This window comes from Muntiacus reevesi, chromosome 5, assembly GCF_963930625.1.
Source record: "Muntiacus reevesi chromosome 5, mMunRee1.1, whole genome shotgun sequence".
In the NCBI taxonomy this organism is placed as follows: domain Eukaryota; kingdom Metazoa; phylum Chordata; class Mammalia; order Artiodactyla; family Cervidae; genus Muntiacus; species Muntiacus reevesi.
The window spans coordinates 124,298,236-124,319,879 of record NC_089253.1 but is presented as its reverse complement, the minus strand read 5'-3'; the positions used below and the strand labels follow the sequence as shown (position 1 = coordinate 124,319,879).

At 62.2% G+C, this 21,644-nt stretch overlaps 1 protein-coding gene across 1 annotated transcript in view; it reads right to left on the bottom strand.

Annotated features, from left to right (window-relative positions):
- Positions 1–20,553, bottom strand: part of PKP1 (plakophilin 1) — a 37,545-nt gene extending 16,992 nt beyond the window's left edge. The window contains exons 1-2 of the mRNA XM_065936355.1: positions 20,247–20,553; positions 11,285–11,391 (exon numbers count right to left, since the gene is read on the bottom strand). Coding sequence (XP_065792427.1) covers positions 11,285–11,391; positions 20,247–20,448 — 309 coding nt within the window. The 5' untranslated portion in view covers positions 20,449–20,553. The remainder of the gene's footprint in view (positions 1–11,284; positions 11,392–20,246) is intronic.
- Positions 20,554–21,644: the final 1,091 nt, after the last annotated feature.

Sequence of the window (21,644 nt, the reverse complement as noted above, 5' to 3'; positions counted from 1 at the left end):
CCATCACCTGCACCCAGAGACAGCAGTGCCCACTCGGGGGTCCCTGGTTTGTGAACTGGACGCTGCTGGTGGGTGACCAGCTCGCAGGCTGCAGGGGGGCACCATGGAGATCTGAAATCACTGATGCCAGCTGCCAGGCATCTTCTAGCGCCTGATTTGTTTAATGTGGATAAAATGACATTTTGATGTCCATTCTGGGAGCAGAGATCTCACCAGAGAGCTGGCTGGCAATGGCTAGTGTCCCCTGTAACCTGGGATGGTGGGGTCAGGGTTCACAGAGACCAGTCAGTGGTGAGAACCATTGTGGTGACTCAGAGAGACCTTCTGAAGTATCTGGACCATGAAGCCCAAGCAGAAGAGCCTGCATGGCTGCCTCAAGGCGCTGCTCGCTCCAAAGAGAGAAGTCGGGGCCCTGAAAAGCCTGCTGTCCTGGACTCTGGGTCCACGTCTGCTCTCAGAACGGCAGGCGTCAGGCCACCATGGCTCTGCTATTCCCGGTGATGGGGCAGGGGGCGGGGCCAGTACACTTGGTCACCCTGCACTTTGAGAGCTGGCCTCCCCGACATGTGATGTCCAAAGAAACAACGGTGCGAGCTCCAGCTCCAGCACCCAGCTCAGGCACTCAGTTGAAGCACCCAGCTCCAGCACCCAGCTCACATATTGAGTTCCAGCACCCAGCTCCAACACCCAGCTCGGGTACTCAGTTCCAGCACCCAGCTCCAACATCCAACTCAGGTACTCAGCTCCAGCACCCAGCTCCAATACACAGCTCGGGTACTCAGTTCCAGCACCCAGCTCCAAAACCCAACTCAGGTACTCAGCTCCAGCACCCAGCTCCAACACCCAACTCAGGTACTCAGCTCCAACACCCAGCTCAGGTATTCAACTCCCGCACCCAGCTCCAACACCCGACTTAGGTACTCAGCTCCAGCACCCAGCTCTGCCTTCACATCCTGCTTCCTGCTCCATCCCTGAACTGTGGGAGAGGCTGGGTCTTCTGAAACTCTTGCCCTGCATGCCTGAGACACAGGTTTTCCTCAGCTCCTGAACCCCTAGGATAGGTCTGGGGAACTGGGACTTCGGGTTTCACATGTGGACATCTCCACTTCACTTTGGGAAGGAACCCCTGGCAGGGGACTGCCTTTCAGAGGCAGATCTCAACAGACCCAAGAGGCAAAGGACCCCTGAGAGTCAGCCACCATTCTCATGGGCTCAGGCGAGTCCGAGGCACGGTCCTTGTACCCTCCCGGAGCCCCAAGCTCTTTTGAACCCAGAGGCAGCTCCTTGGTTCCAGTGATGGTTCATCCTGGGGACCCTTCCAAGGCCCCCACCTGAAATAACCCCTGGAACCTCAGATGAAGGGTGGACTCCTGAGAGGCTGCACCTGAGGGCGAGGGAGACTCCTGGGCCAGGCACCCCGCCTTGTGCCAGGGGCCTGGGGGATGGCTGGGCCCTGACTCGCCCCGGAGCACTGAGCCAGGAGGTGCTTGCAACCATAAGACAAAGGCAAGACCCCGCGAGGTGGCAGCGTCCTCGGGGCAGAGTCTTCCTTGCAAACTCCTTGGTGAAGGAAGCGCTCCTGCTGGGGAGACGGCCAGGAATCTCACGGGAAGGTTGGCTGGGAGCTCCAGGGTCTGGTGACCGACCCCTGCTTTGGAAGGTGAACCTCTGCACATGTGCACACACACACTGCTACACGCACGCCTGCCTGTGCGGGACACACACCACTTCACTGAGGTCTTCACACGTCACGTCACTTCACAAAGAGACTCCATGGGGAAGGTCTTTGGACATGCCTTGAGCCTATCCTGTGATCACTGTTGTAGCAGGCCTGGTGCTCCAGTTTGCAAAGATTCCCCCCCAGTCATCCCCCTGGACATGTCGCAAGGAGATCAAACCAGTCAATCTTAAAGGATGTCAACCCTGAATACTCATTAGAAGGACCAACATTGAAGCTGAAACTCCAATACTTTGGCCACCTGATGGAAAGAACTGACTCACTGGAAAAGACCCCGATGCTGGGAAAGACTGAAAGCAGGAGGAGAAGGGGACGACAGAGGATGAGATGGTTGGATGGCATCACTGACGTGATAGACATGAGTTTGAGCAAACTCTGGGAGACAGTGAAGGACAGGGAGGCCTGGCGTGCTGCAGCCCACGGGGTCACAAAGAGTCGGACATGACTGAGTGACTGAACAACTCCTCCTCTTGCTGGAGCCTCACAATCGCCTCCTCCCGCCCGGCTGATGACATGTCAGGACAGACGGCAGAGCTCTCTCCCATAGCATCTCTCTCTCTCCTCTCTTTCTTTTGGCTGCACCGTGTGGCATGTGGGATCTTAGCTCTTGGACGAGGGATTGAACCCGCAGCCCCTGGAGTGGAAGCCCAGAGTCTTAACCACGGGGCCACCAGGGAATGTTCCAAGAGCATTTCATAACTCAGAGAACTTGAGGCCGGGCCAAGGCCACGCAGCTTAGATGGGGCTGACTCTGAAGCAGGACTCAGACCTCCAACCTCTCCCAGTGTTCTCCCTCCAGTCACTCGGCCACCAGAGCCTGGTGACACGCGTGCCGTCCAGCGGCCCAGAGCCTGGTGACACGCGAGCCGTCCAGCGGCCCAGAGCCTGGTGACACGCGTGCCGTCCAGCAGCCCAGAGCCTCTGCAGCTGGGGCCCTGCAGCATGCGTGGCTCCCGCCCCAGCACCTCTGGGACACGCTGGCCCGGCACCTGGGAAACCGCCTCCCCTGGGCCCCTGACCCCGGCAGCGCCTGCCCCCGTCGTTGGCTGACAGTGGGAGACGTTCAAGAAGAGCGTGAGTGCCTGGCTGGGTGACCCACGACTCAGCTCCATGCCCACAGGGCCGGGCGGAGGCCCTCTGTCCCGGGGACGCCTGTGGGAGAGGCGACCTTGTGATCGGGCACAGCTGCCTGGTAAGGCCACGAGAGGAGGGCAAGCCGGAGGGAGCGCTCGCCCCTGCACCGAGCTGCGTGCAGAATCAGGTCAAGGCCAAGCTCCTGGAACCAGCCAAGCCTCGCTGTGCTTCCCGGGGCCCTAGAAGCCCGGCCACCTCGCTCCCCGCCCCGGGGGCGCTCAGAGGGAGGAGAAGGGCCTGCCCCCAGACCCCCAGCTCCTTCCGGCCTCCTGCACAGCACCCCGTCCTTCCCCCCCCTGCTCTGTGGGCCTCCTGGAGCTTTTTTCCACCTTGATTCCCTTGAGGAGATGGCCTGCGCTGCTGCCTGGATGTGTCTGTAACATTTGCCGACCTCCCTTTTCTGAGCAGGGGGAAAAAAAAGCCATCTCTGTATGGACTTAAATAAGGATACTGTTGTCTTTTTTCTCTCTCTTGAGTTACTGATACAAAGTTTCCTTTCAAAGTGAATACACTTCCTAAATTTTAAAGTCAGTCTATTAAAATTAAGGAATAATCGTCGGTGTGATGATTTTGTGGAAACAGTGACAGTGGAGATCAGACGCCCAGGTCCCCAGCAGGGACAGCATGACGGGACTGCTGGACAAGGGGCCCCGAGGACCAGGAGACCCCAGGGCCGGGTCTCCCTGAGTGGCTGTGCAGCCTCGGGCCGTCCCCTCATGCCTGAGCCTGCGTTTCCCCAACCAGAGCAAGTCCTGCAGGCTTCTGCCTTTGGGCGTCTATGATTCAGCCCGACTGCAGTCTTTTGGACGCGCCCTTCTCCCCAGCTCAGAGCTTGGGAACAAACCCACCAGCCTGCCCTCATCCCCTTCCCGGCCACACCCTCGTGCAGCTGTTGGGGTGCAGCCCCCAAGCTACCTCCCTCCCCAGCTGTCTCCACCTCCCATCGCCGCCCCGATTTGGGTTTTCAGCTGGGTTTGCTCTCCCCAGGCAGGAAGGCCTCCGTAGAGACACGCGGGGGCCCTGGTCTGGGAGTCTGGGCCCCACCCTACCGGCGAGGGGTGGGGGCCTCATCCACCCGCTTGGGAACGGCTGCTTGCCGCTCTTGTCCCACTGAGCCCGGTGACAAAAGGAAGCCGCAAGGGAAGGCAGGCAGCAGACCCCTGCGGTGTCTTGGCCCCTCTTCCCCCCTCACTGGCCCTGCCCCCTGCTGTCCACTCTGCAGCCGAGCAGGAGAGGCAGGAGACGAGGTCCGGGCGCCCGCCCTCCCCTCCACACCCCCCTGCAGTGCGGAGTGGGCTCTGGACCTGGTTCTGCCTAGCAGGCCTGTGAGGCGTCTGTTGGATGAGGCCCTGCACCGCGCCGCAGCCTGACCTCCCCGCTAATGAATCGGAACCCCAAGGCCTGGTTCACTCCGGCCCCACAAGGATGCCAGGACCAGAAGTGGAGACAGGATGGGGAGAGCAAACTGCTGCACTATTCAAGAGGCTCCCAGGCCTGGCTTCCTTGGGCTGCACCCACCCAGCGTGACGGCAGGGGCTCGGCCGGCCTCCCCGTCTGCTCACCCGGAGCCCCGGGGCCCCGTCCCCAAGCCTCCAGGACACTGGGGACCAGGGTTGGGCCTGACCTGGTCCCGCCCGCCCGCCACTGACACCCAGGAGACGAGGCCGGAGGTTAAGTCACTCTGCCGCCCACCACAGCACCTCATCCCAGCCTCTCATGCTGTTAGTGTTTTTAACTGGCGAGTTAGGGCTTTAAAGACTTGTCGGCTGAAACTAGTTCTTGTCAGGACTTAAAAAAAAAAGGCAAAACCAAAACACGCTAATTTTCTTCTGGCGCAAAATAAAGAAGCTTTATGATTGGCCCTGAGTCTTCAAATCTTCCCTCCAAAGTTTCGGAGGCTCTGAGGTGACTCGTGAGAAGCAAGGTGAGCCCGATGTGGCTCACGGGGGGCAGGGGGGGGCCTTTCTAGGAAGACGCTGACCGGAAGTAGCAGGTGGATTAAAGCCAAGAAGACGTAAACGCAGGCAGGCTCTGTCCTCTCCCGGAGGAGGAGGCGCCCCTTCCCGAGCCCCATGGGGAAGGACTACTGCAGACTGCCCCGGGTGGGCAAGGTCTGACCTCCCCCCTTCTGCTGCACTGAGCCCCCTGCGGGCACACGTCTTCCCAAACACGCCCCCTGCCCCCCAGGGCCCCACCAGCTGGGACCCAAACAGGTGACATCCTGCCTTCTCCGGGCCCGGCCTCTGGCCCCGCCCTACTGGGGGTGATGGCTGTGCCCAGGCGCCCGGTGCCAGCCCCAGGCCTGGACAACCCCCTGCCCCTCCTGTCTGCGAAGAGCAGTCCTCCAAGCTCAGTTACCCGCCCAGAGTTGCCCTGGGACTCTGCCTGCATGGCTCCCTGGCTGCATCCTCTCCCTTCCAAGCCCCTGGGTGCCAGCTTCTCTCCCCCAAGTGAGGACACCTGACGCAAGACCTCAGAGCCAAGGAGACCCTGCTGGTGAACCCGGGGGGCCAGCCGCGGTCAGACGGGGGCTGCTCCTGCAGGGAGGGGAGCAGGGGGCAGCCCCCGGCCCCACTCCCTCGTCTCCTCTCTCGGGCACATTCTGTCCCTCGGCAGCAGGATCGTTGCCTCTTCTTGCCCGGCGAGAGCCTGGGGCCCTGGGGACTGGGTGGGGGTGCGTCACTGCTGGCAGAGGACCCGGGCTGGCAAGCACCTAGACCACTCCCTCTGGGGGCAGGAGCCGTGCCCGCCTGGACGGGGCTTGCTTCTCTGCCGGGACTTTCCAAACTGATCAGAGAACCCAGAGAGGGGAGCAGGGCAGGAGGCAGGCCTGGGCTTTCAAGGCGGCGGTTTCTAGGGGCCTCCCCTCCTCTGTAGGGAGCTCGAGGGCCTGCCTCCTCCCTGCAAAGTGAAGGGCACGAAGCCCAAGCAGCTCTGTGGCTGCTGCAAGGGTCAATCAGCCACCGTTTCCCAGGTGCCCGGCCCAGAAGAAAGCAGAAGGCAGTGCACCCACAGGCCTGGGGGTGGCCCCGCTCCACCCGGAGACCACCGTGAGGTCCTGGCAGCTGCTCACGGACCGCTCTCCAGCCGCACAGAACCTGAAAAGTGAGGGCCAAAGGAGCCCTCCGCTAGGATGTCATCCAACAGCCTTCCCCAAGGACGAGAAAGGTCTCGAGAGGAGATGAGCCCCAGGTCCCTCTGCTCGTAGTAGCCGAGCTGAGAGCAGAATTGAGGCCTCCTACTTGACTGGCACGTCCTGTCCACAGCCCCGCCTGCCCTCGAAACAGGAATTCTCACCCACTGCCGAGACAGGCAAGCTGAAGCTAAGAACGGGTCCTTCCATGCCACCTGCCTCTGGGAGGAGCCTGTCTGCTGGCAAAGATAGGCTGTTCCTCTGCTTCAAGGGCAAGAGTCCCACCACGTTCTCTCCGGAAGCCCCTCGCCCTGGGCCCAGCCCCCACAGACCCCGCGCCCATGCGGCTCGCAGAGCCTGGGTTCCCACCCCCCACGGAGCCTTGCAGAAGCCCAACTCTCTCATCCACAGAAGGGGGCCTCGGGGCACCTCTGGGTGTTGAGTGCCCACCGCCCGCAGGGAGGGGGTCCCAGCACATGGAGGCTGGTTCGTGATGGGCTCATCAACCACTAACATGTCAGTAACACGTATAGCTGAGAAGAGGCTGGGAGGAAGATTTGCAGTGAATCCTGGGTATTTTCTTTAAATAATTTTTTTCCAGCAGTGCCACGCTGCTTGTGTGATCCTAGTTTCCCAAACAGAGCCTGGGCCCTCAGCACTGGGCGCACGGAGTCCTAACCACTGGCCTGCCCTGAAAAAGTGAAAGTCGCTCAGTCGTGGCCCACTCTTTGCGACCCCATGGGCTATACAGTCCATGGGATTCTCCAGGCCAAAATACTGGAGTGGGTAGCCATTCCCTTCTCCAGGGGATCTTCCCAGCCCAGGGGTTGAACCCAGGTCTCCCGCATTGCAGGCAGATTCTTTACCAGCTGAGCCACAAGGGAAGCCCAAGAATACTGGGATGAAATAGAAAAATGGGGTCAGTGACCAGAATGAAGACAGACTCTCCCCTGGTCACTCTCCTGGGGAGTCTGGCCTCTGAGCGCTGGTCTGGTGTAACTGAGCATGGAGAAGGGGTTCAACACGGCACCCCCGGGGGGACCCTGGCCCAGACCGCCTGGCAGCTACTACCGTATGGGATCGGCTCCCGGCAGGACGCTCTCAGCCTGTCCACAGCCAAAGCACCTCTCACCCATGTGACGCCCAGAGGGATGGAATGCTCATGACGCACTTCTTGGTCTGTGGAAAACCTTTCAGGCTGGAGGCGCAAGTGAAGGAGACTGACGCCTTAACCCAGAACCTTTCCCAGGAGTCTGACCTGCCCACAGGCTGCAGCCTCGTCCAGGACATGCCAGGGTGACAGCAGCTGGCTTCCAGGGACCCGGTACAAGGACCCTCAGAGGGGCAGCAGCCTCCCTTCCCTCCCCTAGGAAATTCTGTCTGGGTCCCCAGCCTAGGAGACAGGCACTTGGGGGTCTTGTTTATCTTGCAGGGAGAAGCGGAGACACACACTGACCTGGGGTCTCCAGATCCAGCAAATACAGGACACCCAGCTAAATCTGAAGACCAGATAAACAACAAATAACATTTTAGGATAAACAGGCCTCCAAAACTGCATTTCTTTATGTTTTAGTGGGCAGCCCAGCCTGACCTCCAGTGACACTGACAGCTGAGAGAGTCAGCTGTCTCAGTCCAGGAAGGAAGAGGGCCCCTTGGTGGGGGGAGGAAGGGGCGGGCGTGGGTGGGGCGGCAGGGAGGAAGAGAGGGCGTGTGAAGTCAGGGGTCTTGTCTGAGTCCCCAGAACGGGCTGCAGTGCCACAATGTGGAGATCGATGTCTGGAGTGAGGACAGGAAAATCCGTCAGGGTGAGAGCCAGGAGGCCGGGGTCCAGTCCGCTGCCCCGTCACCAGCCATGTGACCCTGGGCCTCACTGGGCCCGGGCGTCCTCAGCTGTGGAATGTCAGCCTCGCTGGGCTCAGACACTCCCCGAGCCTGGTCCTGAGAACAGGGCTGGGCACGCCCCACCCTTCACCTCAGCTTCCCCGCTCCCCACTCCCCAAGGTTCTGGGCTCTGGGCTCTAGCAACGCCGCCCCGTAGATTCGGTCTCCAAGGGCCAGGAGGCTGGAACGACCAGAAGGGATTGGACAACTAACCAGCCAAGGGTTTTCTCTGGACCGGTTCTTTCCCTCCAGGCCCAGGATGGCGTCAGATTCACTTTGCTTCATTCTATTACACACCCTCTAGGTTAGATTTTCTTGACGTGTGATGTGTGTGTACATGCGTGCTACATGGCTTCAGGCAGGGCCAACAGTTTCCAACCTGTGGACTGTGGCCCGGCAGGCTCCTCTGTCCATGGGACTGTCCAGGCAAGAGTACTGAAGTGGGTTGCCATGCCCTCCTCCCGGGGATCTCCCTGACCCAGGGGTCAAACCCTTGCCTCTTACGTCTCCTGCATCGGCAGGCGGGCTCTTTACCACTGGGTGCCACCTGGAAAGGATGACTTGTGATATAAGTGGTTGTAGATTACAAGTAGTATCAGTGATATGACGACATATATATATATGGAGAGGGAAATGGCAACCCACTCCAGCACTTTTGCCTGGAGAATCCCTTGGACAGAGGAGCCTAGCGGGCTACAGACCATGGGGTCTCAGAGTCGGACGCAAACTGAGAGACTGATACACACATATATACATCTCGTGCACGTTTTTTAAATTAGAAGACTATTGCTGAAATAGAATATAAGGTAGAATCATACGGCTTTTTAAACACCTTTAGAACTTTCCTTTTTGGAATTGTCCACAGGTACTTGGCATATTTAGATAAAATCCATGCTCAGGGGTGACCAGTCTTTGTTATCTGAAGTTGATTCAATGTTTCAAGCCTGAGAAGTGAGGCTCTCAGAGGGCTGACTGTCATTTCTGCTCAAACACAGGTCCTGACAACACAGAAATGGGGCTGGTTTTGTTAGGGGGCCCCTAAAATGGCACTAACGACCAGTATATTTTATAAAAACCTTTAGGGGTCACGAGTAATGGCAGGGCTGGTACAGTCCTGCGGCTCAGCCACCTTGCCGGCGTCCTCTCTGGGTTTCTCCCAGTTCCCTGCTTCTCCGGGGGCAGCTGGAGGCTCCCCTGAGGAGGGTCTGCCCCTGTCCTCTGGGCCAGTTTCTGGGGAGGGGGCCGGGGCTGAAGCCCCCTGGCTCGGGCGCTCCGTCCCTGGGACAGCCCCTCGGCCTGAGGCTCTCCCGGCTCGCCCTCTGCTCCCCGGCCCGGTCCCAACCTGCTGGGTTCCGCCGTCCTGGCTGACACGCGCTGGCTCCAGCATCAATTCTTCCACCGCCCCCCCGCCCCTCCCGCCGCCAAATCCCTGTGTGCACGCAGCTGTGTGCTGTTCCCAGAAGCCTCCTGAGCGGAGCGGAGCCGGGACGTGCCCCGACAGCGCCGGCCCTGAGTCATGTCTGAAGTCCCGCCAGCAGAGAAGGAGTGAGCAGGCCCGGGAGGGAGGGCTTCTCACCAGGTGTCAGCAGGCAGGCACCGCGAGGGTGGGGGCGGCGGGCCAGAAGAAACGCTCAGCCCTGCCACACTCAGGCTCTCGGAGCAACTCCTCGGGAAGAGCTCCGCGTGGGCCCTGCCCAAGGTCCGCTGAGACAACCCCTCATGGCCCACCTGAGGACGCTGCCCGGGGGATGGACCCCCCCCAGGGCAGGTGAAGCCCCCACAGAGGGGAGCGCCGACACCCAGGGCCACAGTGCCCAGGGCTCGCGCCCGGGTGCCCAGGTTCCGATTGGGCAACGCACCGCCGTGAAGACACACACACTGCTCAGTCAGCAGCTTACTCATCCTCACTGCTGGCCCCGTCCAGGGACCTGCCCTCCTCTCTCCTCACCCTTTGCACGGCGTTATAAGTCATCTCCAGATTCTGCCCGGTCATCAGTCTATGTGTCAAAGCCCTTTGCTCACATCTGTGCCTGAACTACCGACCTGCTGGGCTCACTGCATTCATCAGTTATTGGCACTGGTGTTATCAACTGACATCAAGAATCTGAAAAAGGAGGGCAAATGAATGCACAGCAAACCTAGTTAAACCTGTGACATGCAAGAAAGGCAAGTCCTCCTGTCTGAGCCTCCAGGGAGCCCAGTCCTCCCGGATGAGCCTCAACAAGACCTCAGGGAGGAAGGAATCAAGGGGATGACAGAGGACATCTACCTTGTAGACCATCCACCTCCCTCTTGCCCGGGACCCTGACAATCAGGTGACACCTGTGAGCAGCGTGGGCTCAAAGCCAGAGCTGCCGAAACCCCAGCCCCAGAGCACAGAGCCGAGTCCCCTGGAGAAGCTGTCCCCGCTGCCCAGGCCGAGGGGCCTCGCAGAACTCCCGGAGCAGTACAGGCTGATGTGGACGTTAGCAAAAATAAAGCCACGGAATCTGCAGACTGGGCAGAAACCTGGGCGTCACCTAACCCAGCACCCCGATTTGGAGTAGAAGACTCCTGTGTGGGCTTGTGTGGTTGAACCAGAGCATCTGGTTCAGCGCCTGGCGTGGAGTTAGGGCTAAAGAGGCATTTGCCCAGTAACGGGTGACGGGCGCGGCGGTGAGGCCACAGAGAAGGACGGAGACAGGGCTTGGCTGAAGGCATCGAGGATAGTCTCGTTGTGCTAATCAAAAAGAGCTTCTTAAGAGGACTGTGCTCAGGTTTTTCAATGCATATTGTTTCCTTTAGGCCTGACAACAACCCAGAGACAGACTTTGTCGGACCCATCCTACCTGTGGGGCGACTAAGGCACGGAAGGCTCTCGGCCAAGGTCGCAAGCCCCGTAGCAGCACAGCTAGAATCTCCACGTGGGTCTGTCCAACTTATAAACTCAAGCCCCGGGCACACAGCCTCTTACTCCAGAGCTGGCCGCCGTAGGCGCCCCCGCCCCCCCAGGGGACCTCCAGAGTCCCGTCCTTGCTCATCAGCACCCACGGAGGAGGGGGCCCCTGGGGGTGTTTCTAGAAACATCTAAGCACGCCCACGACCGGACCACAAGAATCAAGCTTCTTTCAGAACCACGAGTAAGTCAGACATGTGAGAAAACGGACTTAAAAAAAAAGATGCCTTCTTTACGTCTCTTCTAAAATGTTCTCATTTGACACATTTCGAAATACCCACTCTGCCCGGAAGGAGTGCAGTAGCGCCACGTGTGAAATAGTGGCCCAGCAGACGGACCGGTCAGAGACGGGGGCTTCCCCTCGGGGACCCTGCTGCCCCCCGCCCCCTTCTCAGCAGCCAGGACGCTTTCTCCTGCTCAAGCCGGGGGCCGTGCCCGCAAGCGCCCAGGGTCGGCTCCTTACCGGGTAGCCCCACGAGCCGTTCCCCGCCTGGAACTTGGAGTAGAAGCTGCTCCGGCTGCTGCTCCCGTAGTGGTTGTAGTTGTCGGCCAGGCCATCATACATGGAGCCTTGGGGGCAAGGACAGGCGTTAGCACGGTGCCGGCCCCGCGCCGCCCCCAGCCCCCGTCCCCCGAGCGCCGGCACCCTCGGAGGAGACCAGGAGGACGGGGAGCAGCTCTGTGCCCGCCTCTCCCTCTCTGCCCGCCTCCGGCACAGCCGCACGGCTGCGGGTCAGCTCTCAGGGCCCCGGGCAGCCCCCTTCTAGGATCTACCTGTGGTGGGCTGGCACCAACAGGTCAGGAGCTGGCCTGGGGGGCCTCGGGCCCCTGCCGCCCCGGTCCAGGGAAGCAGGACCCCTCGCTCCACGAGGACGGCCTTCCCGCTCAGGGGAAACAGCCAGGAGGTGGACATGCTGGGCCCAGAGGCTGCAGTCAGGGCCACGGCGCAGCGTCCGAGGATGCGGCCCGCGCCCGGGAGACTCTGGTTCCTGACCCAGATGGGGTAAGGGGCCTCCTTCCTCTCCCAGGTGCCCCCGCCGCCAAAGGGGGAGCAGCCACCGACCTCAAAGGTCCAGGAAGGAGTAATTACTGTTTTCCCAGAGCGTGTGGGCCCGCAGATGACAGGGTCCGCAGGAGGACGGAGCGTCATTACGATCATTAGGGGCAAAGTGGCTTCAGCTCACAGGGCGGCCTGGACAGACGGCCCCTCCACCGAACAGCAGGGGGGCGTGGTCCTCAGGACAGCCCGGCTCTGCCCGCTGCCCTAGAAGCTGACGGTGACCTGCCCAGGGCTCCGCTCACGCCGTGTGTTGTGCCAACCCGGCCTGCCTTCCTCGGCCACAGACGTGGAATTGGAATCGTCCGTGAATCCAAGCTCAAAACCTGGGACCGAGCTCCGCCCGAGGGGCTATCCTGGGTCTGGACCCCGGGCCGCATCCCATCTGGCGCCCCATTTCCCGGACCAGGAGCTATGGCTCAACGGCCTGGTAGTCCGCAGCAAGGCCGGCCCCACACCCTCATTAAGTGACGGCCCTGGGGAAGGCGGATCCCGTCAGAGGACCCGAGCTCAGCTCCAGGGGCAGGGTCTGGCTCAGTCCGCTCCTCCCCGGGTACTGTGCCCCTCAGACCCCCACACCTCTGGGGGTGGGCGCTGAGCACCCAGCTGAGAGAGAAGGCAGGGCAGGGGCGGCTTTGCAATGTGTGTCCCCGCCTCGGGCCACCTCCTGTCTAGAGCCAGGTGACCCCGACAGCTCATAGGAGGGGTCCTGCCCCTGACTCCCCAGGCCCCCACCACGGAGGGCTACTGGGGCCAGTGGCTGTGGCAGAGACCCCTGCCTGCAGCTCGAGGTGCTGAAACTGGTCCTGGCTCTGGACCTCGGTGGGGGCTCCCCAGGTGGCTCAGTGGTAAAGAACCCACCTGCCAATGCAGGAGACACAGGAGACGCAGGTTCGATCCCTGGGTCGGGAAGATCCCCGGAGAAGGAAATGACAACCCACTCCAGTATTCTCGCCTGGAGAATCCCATGGACAGAGGAGCCTGGCGGGCTATGGCCCATGGGGTCGCAAAGAGTTGGGCACGGCTAAAGAGACTGGGCAGGCACTTGCACTGGGCCTGGTCTTCCTCTTCTGGAGAGAGAAAGGGTGGCCTCTCTGCACCCCCAGGTCCCATGGCTGTGTGATCATAGCGACTCTCACCTCACGGCATTCAGGGAAGCCAGCCTTCTTGTCTCTAGAGACAGGCTTCAGCAAGGAAGCATTTGGGCCCCAAAGGCTTCATCATCATCTGCTTGGCTGCCAGCCTCAGGGTCCCTGCAGAGGTCTGCCGTGCCAGGGTGCCCCAGGCCCAGGCCTGACTCCCGAAGGGGCTCCCCTGAGGCTGTGACTTACTCCGAGCTTCCTGATGACCAGGCAGCCACACCGCCTCCCTTCTCAGGAAGCCGCCCCTCTGGAAAGGTGACCTTCCTCAGGAGGAGTCTGGGGGCAATCTCACGGGCGTGGACCCCAGGGCAGGCAGCTGACAGCTGGTGTCCTGCCCACCTCCCCTCCATCCAGCCCACTCCCGCAGCCCTTCTGGGTGGGGCGGGGGGAACAGACCAGGGTCCCACAGGGGAGGAAGTCCTCACCCAAGGGTGGGTGTGGGCCAGCCAGCTGCTTTGGATAGAAATCTGGGCTGGCGATAGACATGGGGTTCTGGGACAGGCGTCCCCGGGAGGCCCCACGGAGGGCAGGTTCCCACGGGGCCCCCGCCCTGCTCAAGAGGGAGGCGGTCAGCACAGACGTCACTTGTCCTCTCGGTCACCAGCTGAAGCGTCTCCTCCCCAACACCTGCACCTGCCCGCCTCCCTCTTACTTCCCTCCACGTGACATTGGGGGAGTTCTCTGCCATGGCTCTGGAGTACCCTATCAGCCAAGGCCAGTTCCTGTGACCCAGGGGGCCTGCGGGGGTGACAGGTGTGGGTGGTAGCTCTCACTTCTGTTTGGACCAAGGTCTCCAGGCCCGTCCAGGCAGCTCCTGAAGGTACCTTCCCAAGATCACCTGCCACTGGGGGTCAGACTGCCTGACTCCCACCATAAGCCACTTGGCCTGGCCTCCATGTGAGAACAAGGCTGCCATCACACCGGCCAGCACTACTTCTCTGGCAGGAGGCAGCTGCTTGTGGGCTGCGGTTTCGAGGGGAGTCCAGAGACTTCACATACTTGCAGTCACACTTTGCAGTGCGCCAGATACTCGAAGGGGTGCAGGCAGGAGGTGAGCTGTTTGTGAGCACAGCAGAAGCAAGGGCTCCCTCTCCCGACCCCGGGGGTCTGGTTGGTAAGCACCACCCTCTGAGTCAAGTGCAGCAGGAAGAACACGGGGCTTCCCCCTGAGAGTGATGCAACAGCTCTGACGGCTTCTCCACTGGCCCCTTGGCCTCTCTGGACGTCACTCCTAGGAAGCCTTCCGCGATGACCCCCACCTGGTCCCTGCACCCAGGTCCCCATCCTCTCGGTTCAGGGCATGGTGAGGTATGGTGCCCCCCGCCCAGCCCGGGGGCTCAGCGTCCCCGCACCTGCAGCAGGGGGCTGGGGTTCGTCACTCCACTCGACCAGGTCCCCCCGTACCCAGAGAGGTCCTTGTTGGTCTGTGAACTGGGAGAGACCAGAGCCAGAATGCCCAAGGCTGAAGCCCTGGCGGGGGGTGGGAAGAAGGGTCCCAGCACCTCTCACTCCACATTCACCCCACCTCCCAGGGGGCACGGCACCCACGTCCTCTCAGGAAGGGCCATGGGCCTCTCTGTCCAACGTGTGTCTGCCAGAGGTGTCTGCCCACCCCCAGAAGTCTGGGGTCAGAGGGCAAAGGTCCGCCTTCCCCATGGGGTCAGCATTGTCAGCCGCTCTGCCCACACAGAAGCCTCATTCGGGTCAGCGCTCGGGGCAGAAGCCGTCTCAGACCCACTCTGACAGCACCTGGGGTCCTCCCCTCGGGCCGCACAGGAGGCGACCCTCCCCAGGTTACCGGGGAGCCCTCGTCAGGACGCCCAGGACTCTTCCCCCGCTGGGGCGGCGGACCCTCCCAGGGTGATTCATCCTTCCACCTCCAAGCTTTCCACACCTGCCACACCTGAAACATTCCTGCTCTCCTCTCGGTGGGCCCCGCCCGCTCCCCCAACCCGACCACGGCCAGCTCCTCCTGGGGAAGACCCCCGGGGCCCGGGCCTCCCGCGGAGCCAGTCGCACGCGGCTGCCTGCTGGACACACTCTGTGCTGTGTGTGTGTGCGCGCGTGTGTGTGTGTGTGGGGGGAGGTCCCCACCCACACCAGCCCCGGACCGGACTGCACCTGGAGGAGGCCGTCAGGACATGGCCAGCCTGCTGGCCGGGCTGCTCCACAGCAGAGTCCCCCCAACACTGACCAGCCCCACACCCCGCCCCACAAGCCGCCCGCCCTCAGAGAGGGGCGCCTCGGGCCGCCCCACGAGGGCCTGTCTTCCGGCTGCTCTTGCGCTTACGTCGACTCCTCCGCACAAAAGCTTGAGAAAGGACGCCCTCCACCTTTTGGCCCTGAAAACGCCTTTGCTTCACCCCCTAAATCCCTCCCATGAGGGACGCCCAGCAGAGCGGGGCCCACAGTAAGAGGGACTTCGGTGAGAGAGCAGGGAGACGCCGGGGCGCCTGGACCGTCCGGCAGCCCGGCGCCGGCCCCTCCGCCCTCGCCCAGGCCAGCACGGGGCTCTGGCGCGCCGCCCAGCCCTGGACGCGGGCGTTCGGCCCAGTCCCACAGCCGCCCTGACACAGTGCTGCCCGCTCCCGCGCACGTGTAGGGACAGACACCAGAGCGGCCTGGGCCGCCCCAGCCCCGGCTCCCCCGTCCCTCGCCAGCACACGTGACCCGAGGGCCGGCCAGGGCGTGCTCAAACCAGCTCTGCCGGAACCTGCTTCTCCTTCTGAGGATCTGGGCGCGGCCACCGCGGAGCCTGCGGGTTGGGCCAAGGGCTGGGCTGGCACGGGGCGGGGGGGGCGGCTGGGCTCACCCGCGGGGGCTTCCAGAGTAAATGACTGTCCCCAGCTACTGCCGCGCCGGATGCCATTTGTATGTGTGAGTGTGTCTGTGTGTGCATGGGATGGGGTGATCCCCACATTGGGTCTCTGTCTGAGGGAGGGTGGGGACAAGAACGAGGATTCTTGAACTTTGTTGCAAGTCCACCTGCCCATGCCGTCCCCACAGTAACTAAACCAGAGCCTCCAGGGTGGGACCCGGGCAGGCGCATTCTTTAAAACTCCCAGACGGTGCCGACGTGTGGCCGCGATTGAGAGCAGTCACTGGGAGATATTTTTTGGTGATCCGATGCTTCCTGGGGGGAGGCTGGGAGGGCTGTGTCTTGCGAGGAGCGGCCTTTTGCCATGGCAGGTGGTTTGGGGAAACGGTCTGCAGAGGCAGTGAGACATACAGTCTGCTTCCAGTGAAACATCTGTGGTGATCGCGCCCCACCTCTAACAGCTGCACAGACCCAGAGAGAGGCAGGGCTGGCCTGAGGTCACACAGCAGCCGGCAACAGCTCCAGACAGCGCCCAAGCCTCCTGGGACCCGTCGGACTCCCACCATGCACAAGCTGCAAGAGGGAATGAGTGTGTACGTGTCTGCACATGTGCGTGCCTCAGAGGTGCGTGCCGATAAACAGCCTTGCACGAAGCTACCTTCCGCTCCATGGGAAACGTTCCTTCATTTTGCTTTGTTCAAACATCACACACCTTCTAGCAGTCATACCCTATAGCAGAGGTAGCTCCCAGAGTTTTAAACCGAGAACAACTGGTGTATTGATATTGATAGTCTGGTGTGTGGGGCGAGGAGTTTGTTTTGTTTATTTGTTTTTTTAATCTCTGTCAATGAGCTTAGCAAAGGAGCAGGATGCCGGGAAATGGCATGTGCCATGGAACACCCAGGATACTCGGCATTTTTGCATGTGTTGTAACAGGCCAGTGGAAATGCTGGCTAAATCCTCAGCTCCGAGCCAAGAGGCAATGTGAAGCAAGGAACACGAGCTCCTGTGAGGTTTAATCAGGACACTTCGCTCTGGGGCCACCGATGCAGACACCCCGCCCTCCTCGCGCCTCGGCGAGCAGAGCTGTCTGAGCCCGGCCTGTGCCCGGGACGGGACACCTTCCGAGAGAGCGGAGAGCAGACCCCCGGCCCGGGCGCAGGCTCGTGCTGAGACACGGCCCACGCAAGGCCAGAGCGCCGGCCAGCGTGGCCCGAGACGGGGCCGTGCCGCCCCTCCCCCTGGGCGCAAGCCTCCGCCAGGAGGGCTTCGGGGAGAGGATGCCTGCCCCGTGCACCCCCCACCTCTGCCCGTCGCAGGCAGGAAACGGTGCTGCTGAGGAGGGTGCAGACGGGACCCGCAGCCCGTGGTGACGCCGTCTCGGGGCAGAGGGCAGAGCGGGCGGGTCAGGACTCCCTGGAGTGAGGAGTGGTGTGTGGAAGGAAGTAGGCTCCAGCATGTGTGTGTGTGTGTGTGCACATACATGTGTGCGTGCACATTCGTGTGTGTGTGCATGTGTGCGTGCGCACACCCGCGGGTGTGTGTGTGCCTGTGTGTGCGTGTGTGTGCGTGGTGGTGGTGGCAGGTTTGGATGTGAGTCTGAGCAGGCTTGTTCAGCTTTCAGCAGAACCAAGGGGAGCGTAAAGGGCATGTGTGTGGCAGAGCCTTCTCCGGGGCCGGACGACAGTGCGCCAGCCCCTTCCCCCACGTCCACCCCGCGTGGACGCCCCCTCGAGGGGGTGACATTTTCCAGCCCCCATCTCCCACTGGGCGGCCACGCCCCCAGGTTCCTCTTGCTTCCCACCTGGGATTACACCCTTTGCCCACGGGGACCCCCAGGAAGCAAGGGCAGCCATGCTCCAGAGCCCCTTCAGGCAAAGGGGGGGCCAGGTCCCAAGCAGGCTCCACCTGCAGGGTCTCCAGGCCCCAGAGACTCCCTCCCTACCTGGGGACTGCCTGGCTGGGCAGGGCGTCTTTCTGGGCTCAGGTTTTGGGGGAGGGCACGGCGTCTGCGCCAGGCCCCTTCCACCGACCTCAAAGGCTCCAGGCCCCTCCCGGACCAGGTGGAGAGCAGCCCCGTGGGGCCGGAGCCAGGGCAGGGGCCCAGGAGAATCAAAGACCCCACAGAAGCCTGCTCTCGTGTCGTGGGAAACGGAAGGAGAACCAAGTCTGTCCTGGGGCGGAGGGGGACGGCCTGGTGTGTGGTCCCCCGAGGGACCCCGTCACCCCTCCTGGGAACCAGAGCAGATGGGCTGAGTGAAACCAAAGGGACAAAGAGAGACCAGAGCCGGCAGAGGTGGTCATGGAGCAAACAGGGGGCGCCCGGGCGGCGGTTGCCAAAAGGAGGGGATCCCTCCGAAGACAAAGCCAGACAAACCAGAAACACCAGCTCCAGGTGGCCTGACGGCCTCACCCAGTTACAGCACCCGCTGGGGAAACTGGTCCAAGCCAAGGGTAAAGGGGACACGCCTACAGTGTCAGCCCTCAGAGCGGACGTGCCGGCCATCGGCAGAGTCCACGCACTCCTGCTGACGCCCCCCGCGGACCTCGGTGGAGGCACGGGGAGGGGGGTGGACGTCACCCGCGGCGAGGGAGGCACCCTGTTGGGGCAGGGAGGGGGCATCGGGCACCTCGACTGGCTGTCTTCTCCGGAGCTGTGGCCCCCAGCTCAGGCCCGGAGGCACCGGAGGGGAGGGACCGGCGAGTCCCGCCCCATGGAGAGAGGAAGCCGGCGTGAGCGGTGACCGCGCGGTGCCCAGAAGGGGCCACTTTGTTTTCCAGTCCTACTTCCAAAAAAGGCTGGAAGCAGCCACCAAGGCCCCGAGCAATAGGGAAGGTGGCAAGCGCTCCGGAAGCTGACTTTGAGTGAGGGCCTGGCGGGAGAGGAGCCAGGGCGGGGAGCACAGAGCCTCAGGAGTGGGGGGCTTGGGCGCAGAGCAGTCCTCTGCCAGCCATCTTCTCGCCTTCATCTCTACCTGGGGCCACTCAGGGGAGAGAAAGAGGCATGGAGGCAGAAACCGCGAGCTGCCGTGTGTGTGTGTGTGTGTGTGTGTGTGTGTGTGTGTGAGAGAGAGAGAGAGAGAGAGAGAGAGAGCTGGTACGTGTGTGCCTGCGTGCCCGTGTGTCTGCTTGCGCGTGTGGGCCACGGGCGGGGGTCCATCCCCTTTGTCTCTTCCTCTTTACTACTCTCGTCTACCCAACTCTCTCATGAGCTCCTTGAGAGCTCTTGAAAAATTACCTCTTTTTTTTTTTTTTTTTTAATGAATAAATCTTGGTTGACCTGTACTGGTTTACAGTCTGCAGCTTCCTTATTAGCCTTAAACTACTGGGCTTCCCTGGTAGCTCAGGCAGTAAAGAATCTGCCCGCAATGCAGAAGGCCCAGTTTCAGTCCCTGGGTTGGGAAGATCCCCTGGAGAAAGAAATGGCAACCGACTCCAGTATTATTGCCTGGAGAATTCCATGGACAGTGGAGCCTGGCGGGCTACCACCCATGGGATCCCAAAGAGCTGTATACGACTGACTGGACTCTCACAAACTTAACTAACTAAATAATTAAGTAGAAGGTACCTGCTGACTTACATGCAATTCTCACCGGGAAATGCTTTGTATCAAAGTCTGTGGTCTAGAACTTCCACTAAGGCGCCTGTCAGGTATCAGACCTTCCTCCCTGAGTTTCGGGGTCCTGCCCCTTTCTCCTGCCCTCCCCCGACAGCTGGGGGACCTCAGCGCGGCCCATGCCTAGATTAAGGAGTGCCCAGCACCAGGGCCCAGACCAGGGTAGGGGCAGTTCTGACCTCCAACCCAATTGCCTCTGGCCTCTTAGAGGCATACTTCTACACCAGCTGAGTGGGCAGACAGTCCCAAGGGAGAGGGGTTGCTCTCAGCCCCGGGAAAGGGCGTCCTGGACCCCTCCCGGGGCTCGGCCCCAGCGTCCGCGCTGCCCTGGGGCCACCTGGGAACCACACTGCCTCCTCCGGCTGTGAGGCTGCAGCGCTGGGCCGTCACAGGGGCGCCTGCCGCCGGTGCCCGGTTGCTGGAATGCGCACCCCTCCTGGCCTCTCTGGGGCTCCGTGAGTCCCCGCCCATCCCAGCCATGCACTGGGCGCCCCCCTCCGCCGCGGACTGGGACCCCACAGCTAAGTCCGCGAACGCTGGGGTGGGAGGGGTGAGGGGCGAACGAGCACGGGCGGCTGCGCCCGATCGGACTCGGGGAGAGGCCCCCGGAGCCGGCTGGGGAAGAGAACCCCTGGACCAGGGGTCGTCCTGACTGTCCGCGGCTCCAAGGTGGACCGAAGGCCGGCGGCGCCGCTGGGGCGCTCCGCGCGGACCCTGCCCGCGCCGCTAGACGGGGACGCGCGCCCCTCGCGCCGGGGAGGGGCGAAGGCCACGCGGGCGTCCGGCCTTTACCTCGGTTGGAGTGGCTCAGGGTGGACGCCTGGGAAGACTTGGACTTCTGCCGCTTGACGGTCATCATCACCTGCTCCTGCACGCGCTGCCGCCCCGACGTGCCGGTCTTCATCCTCTGGTCGGACGGCAGGGCCAGCGTGGAGCTGTCCTGCTCCTGGAAGCACTCGTAGGCCAAGGCCGTCTTCAGCGGCGAGTGGTTCATGGCGGCGCGGCGCGGGCCGGGCGCGAGCCGAGCGGCGCGAGGTGCGGGCGGCTGCGGGGCGGGCTCTGCTGGCGCTCAGCGGCGCCCTGTGCGCGTAGCGCGACGGCTCCCGGCTGCTCGCGGCGCCTCCACCCGCCGTGCGGCCCGGCACTGGCGGGCCCGCCCTCCGCCAGGCTGGATATACCGCCCCGCCCCGCGCCGCCCCCTCCCCGCCGCGGCCGCGCCGCCGGAGCCCCGGGCGCCGCGCCGCGGGCCGGGCGCTCCCGGGGGCAGGGCTTCCAGTCCCGAGCGCGGACCGTGGCGGCTTCCTCCTTTCTCCCTTTGTCCCCGTCCCTCTCGCCGCGACCTGCCGAGGTGGGGCCGCCTCCGGGGGGCCGCCCTCCGGCCCGGCCCTGCGCGCTCAGGAGTAAAGCGTGCGCTCAGCTCGAGCCGCGGGAGACTTCCCTCCACCCTGCGCCCCGCACAGCCCGATGCCCGCCTCCCCTCGTCCAGGGGTCACGGCAGAGACCAGCCCTGTGAATGGAGGGCTCCCAGGCTGACGCAGGACCCTGTCCAAAGGCTCGGCGCTAAGACAGCTTCCGACCTGAAGGGAAGGCGTGGGGGCCCGAAGCCCACCGAGGACCAGACGTGAGATGTAAAACCATAGGGTAGCACCCCACCCCCATCCCGGACATGGGCTCCCCAGGGCAACAACCTGTGAACTGTGGTGTCTCTGAAACTCCAGACTCGACTCCTAAAATGGGCTCCTGGCCCATCTTAGGGGCTCAATAAAAGTAGGTTTTAACAGATGAATGAAGACTGGCTAACTTAAGGTAAACTAAGGTAACATGAACCAAGTAACTCGAATCCTACCCAGATCCTTACAGAAAAACTGGAAGGTTGCCTGACCTTTTGAAACTGCCTGGTGGTGGATTTATTACCCTAGGAAGTTGCGTCTGTTCTCCCAGACTCCCTGGGGACATGTCTAATGAAGCTTCATTCCTATAGCCTTGTCTTCAGGCCCAGAGGTCGCTGGCACCAGGGGATCTGGTGTGATAACAGGAACTGAATATTTTAAACTTACGTTGATGGAAATCTTTCTAAAGCCAGCGCACCCTGCCTTCCCCCATTAAGCAAAAGACCCGGAGCAGAGTTGTGCCCTTCCTCACACGCCGGACATCCCGTGCTGAGCCGCAGTGCGGCGCAGGGCCTCCTCC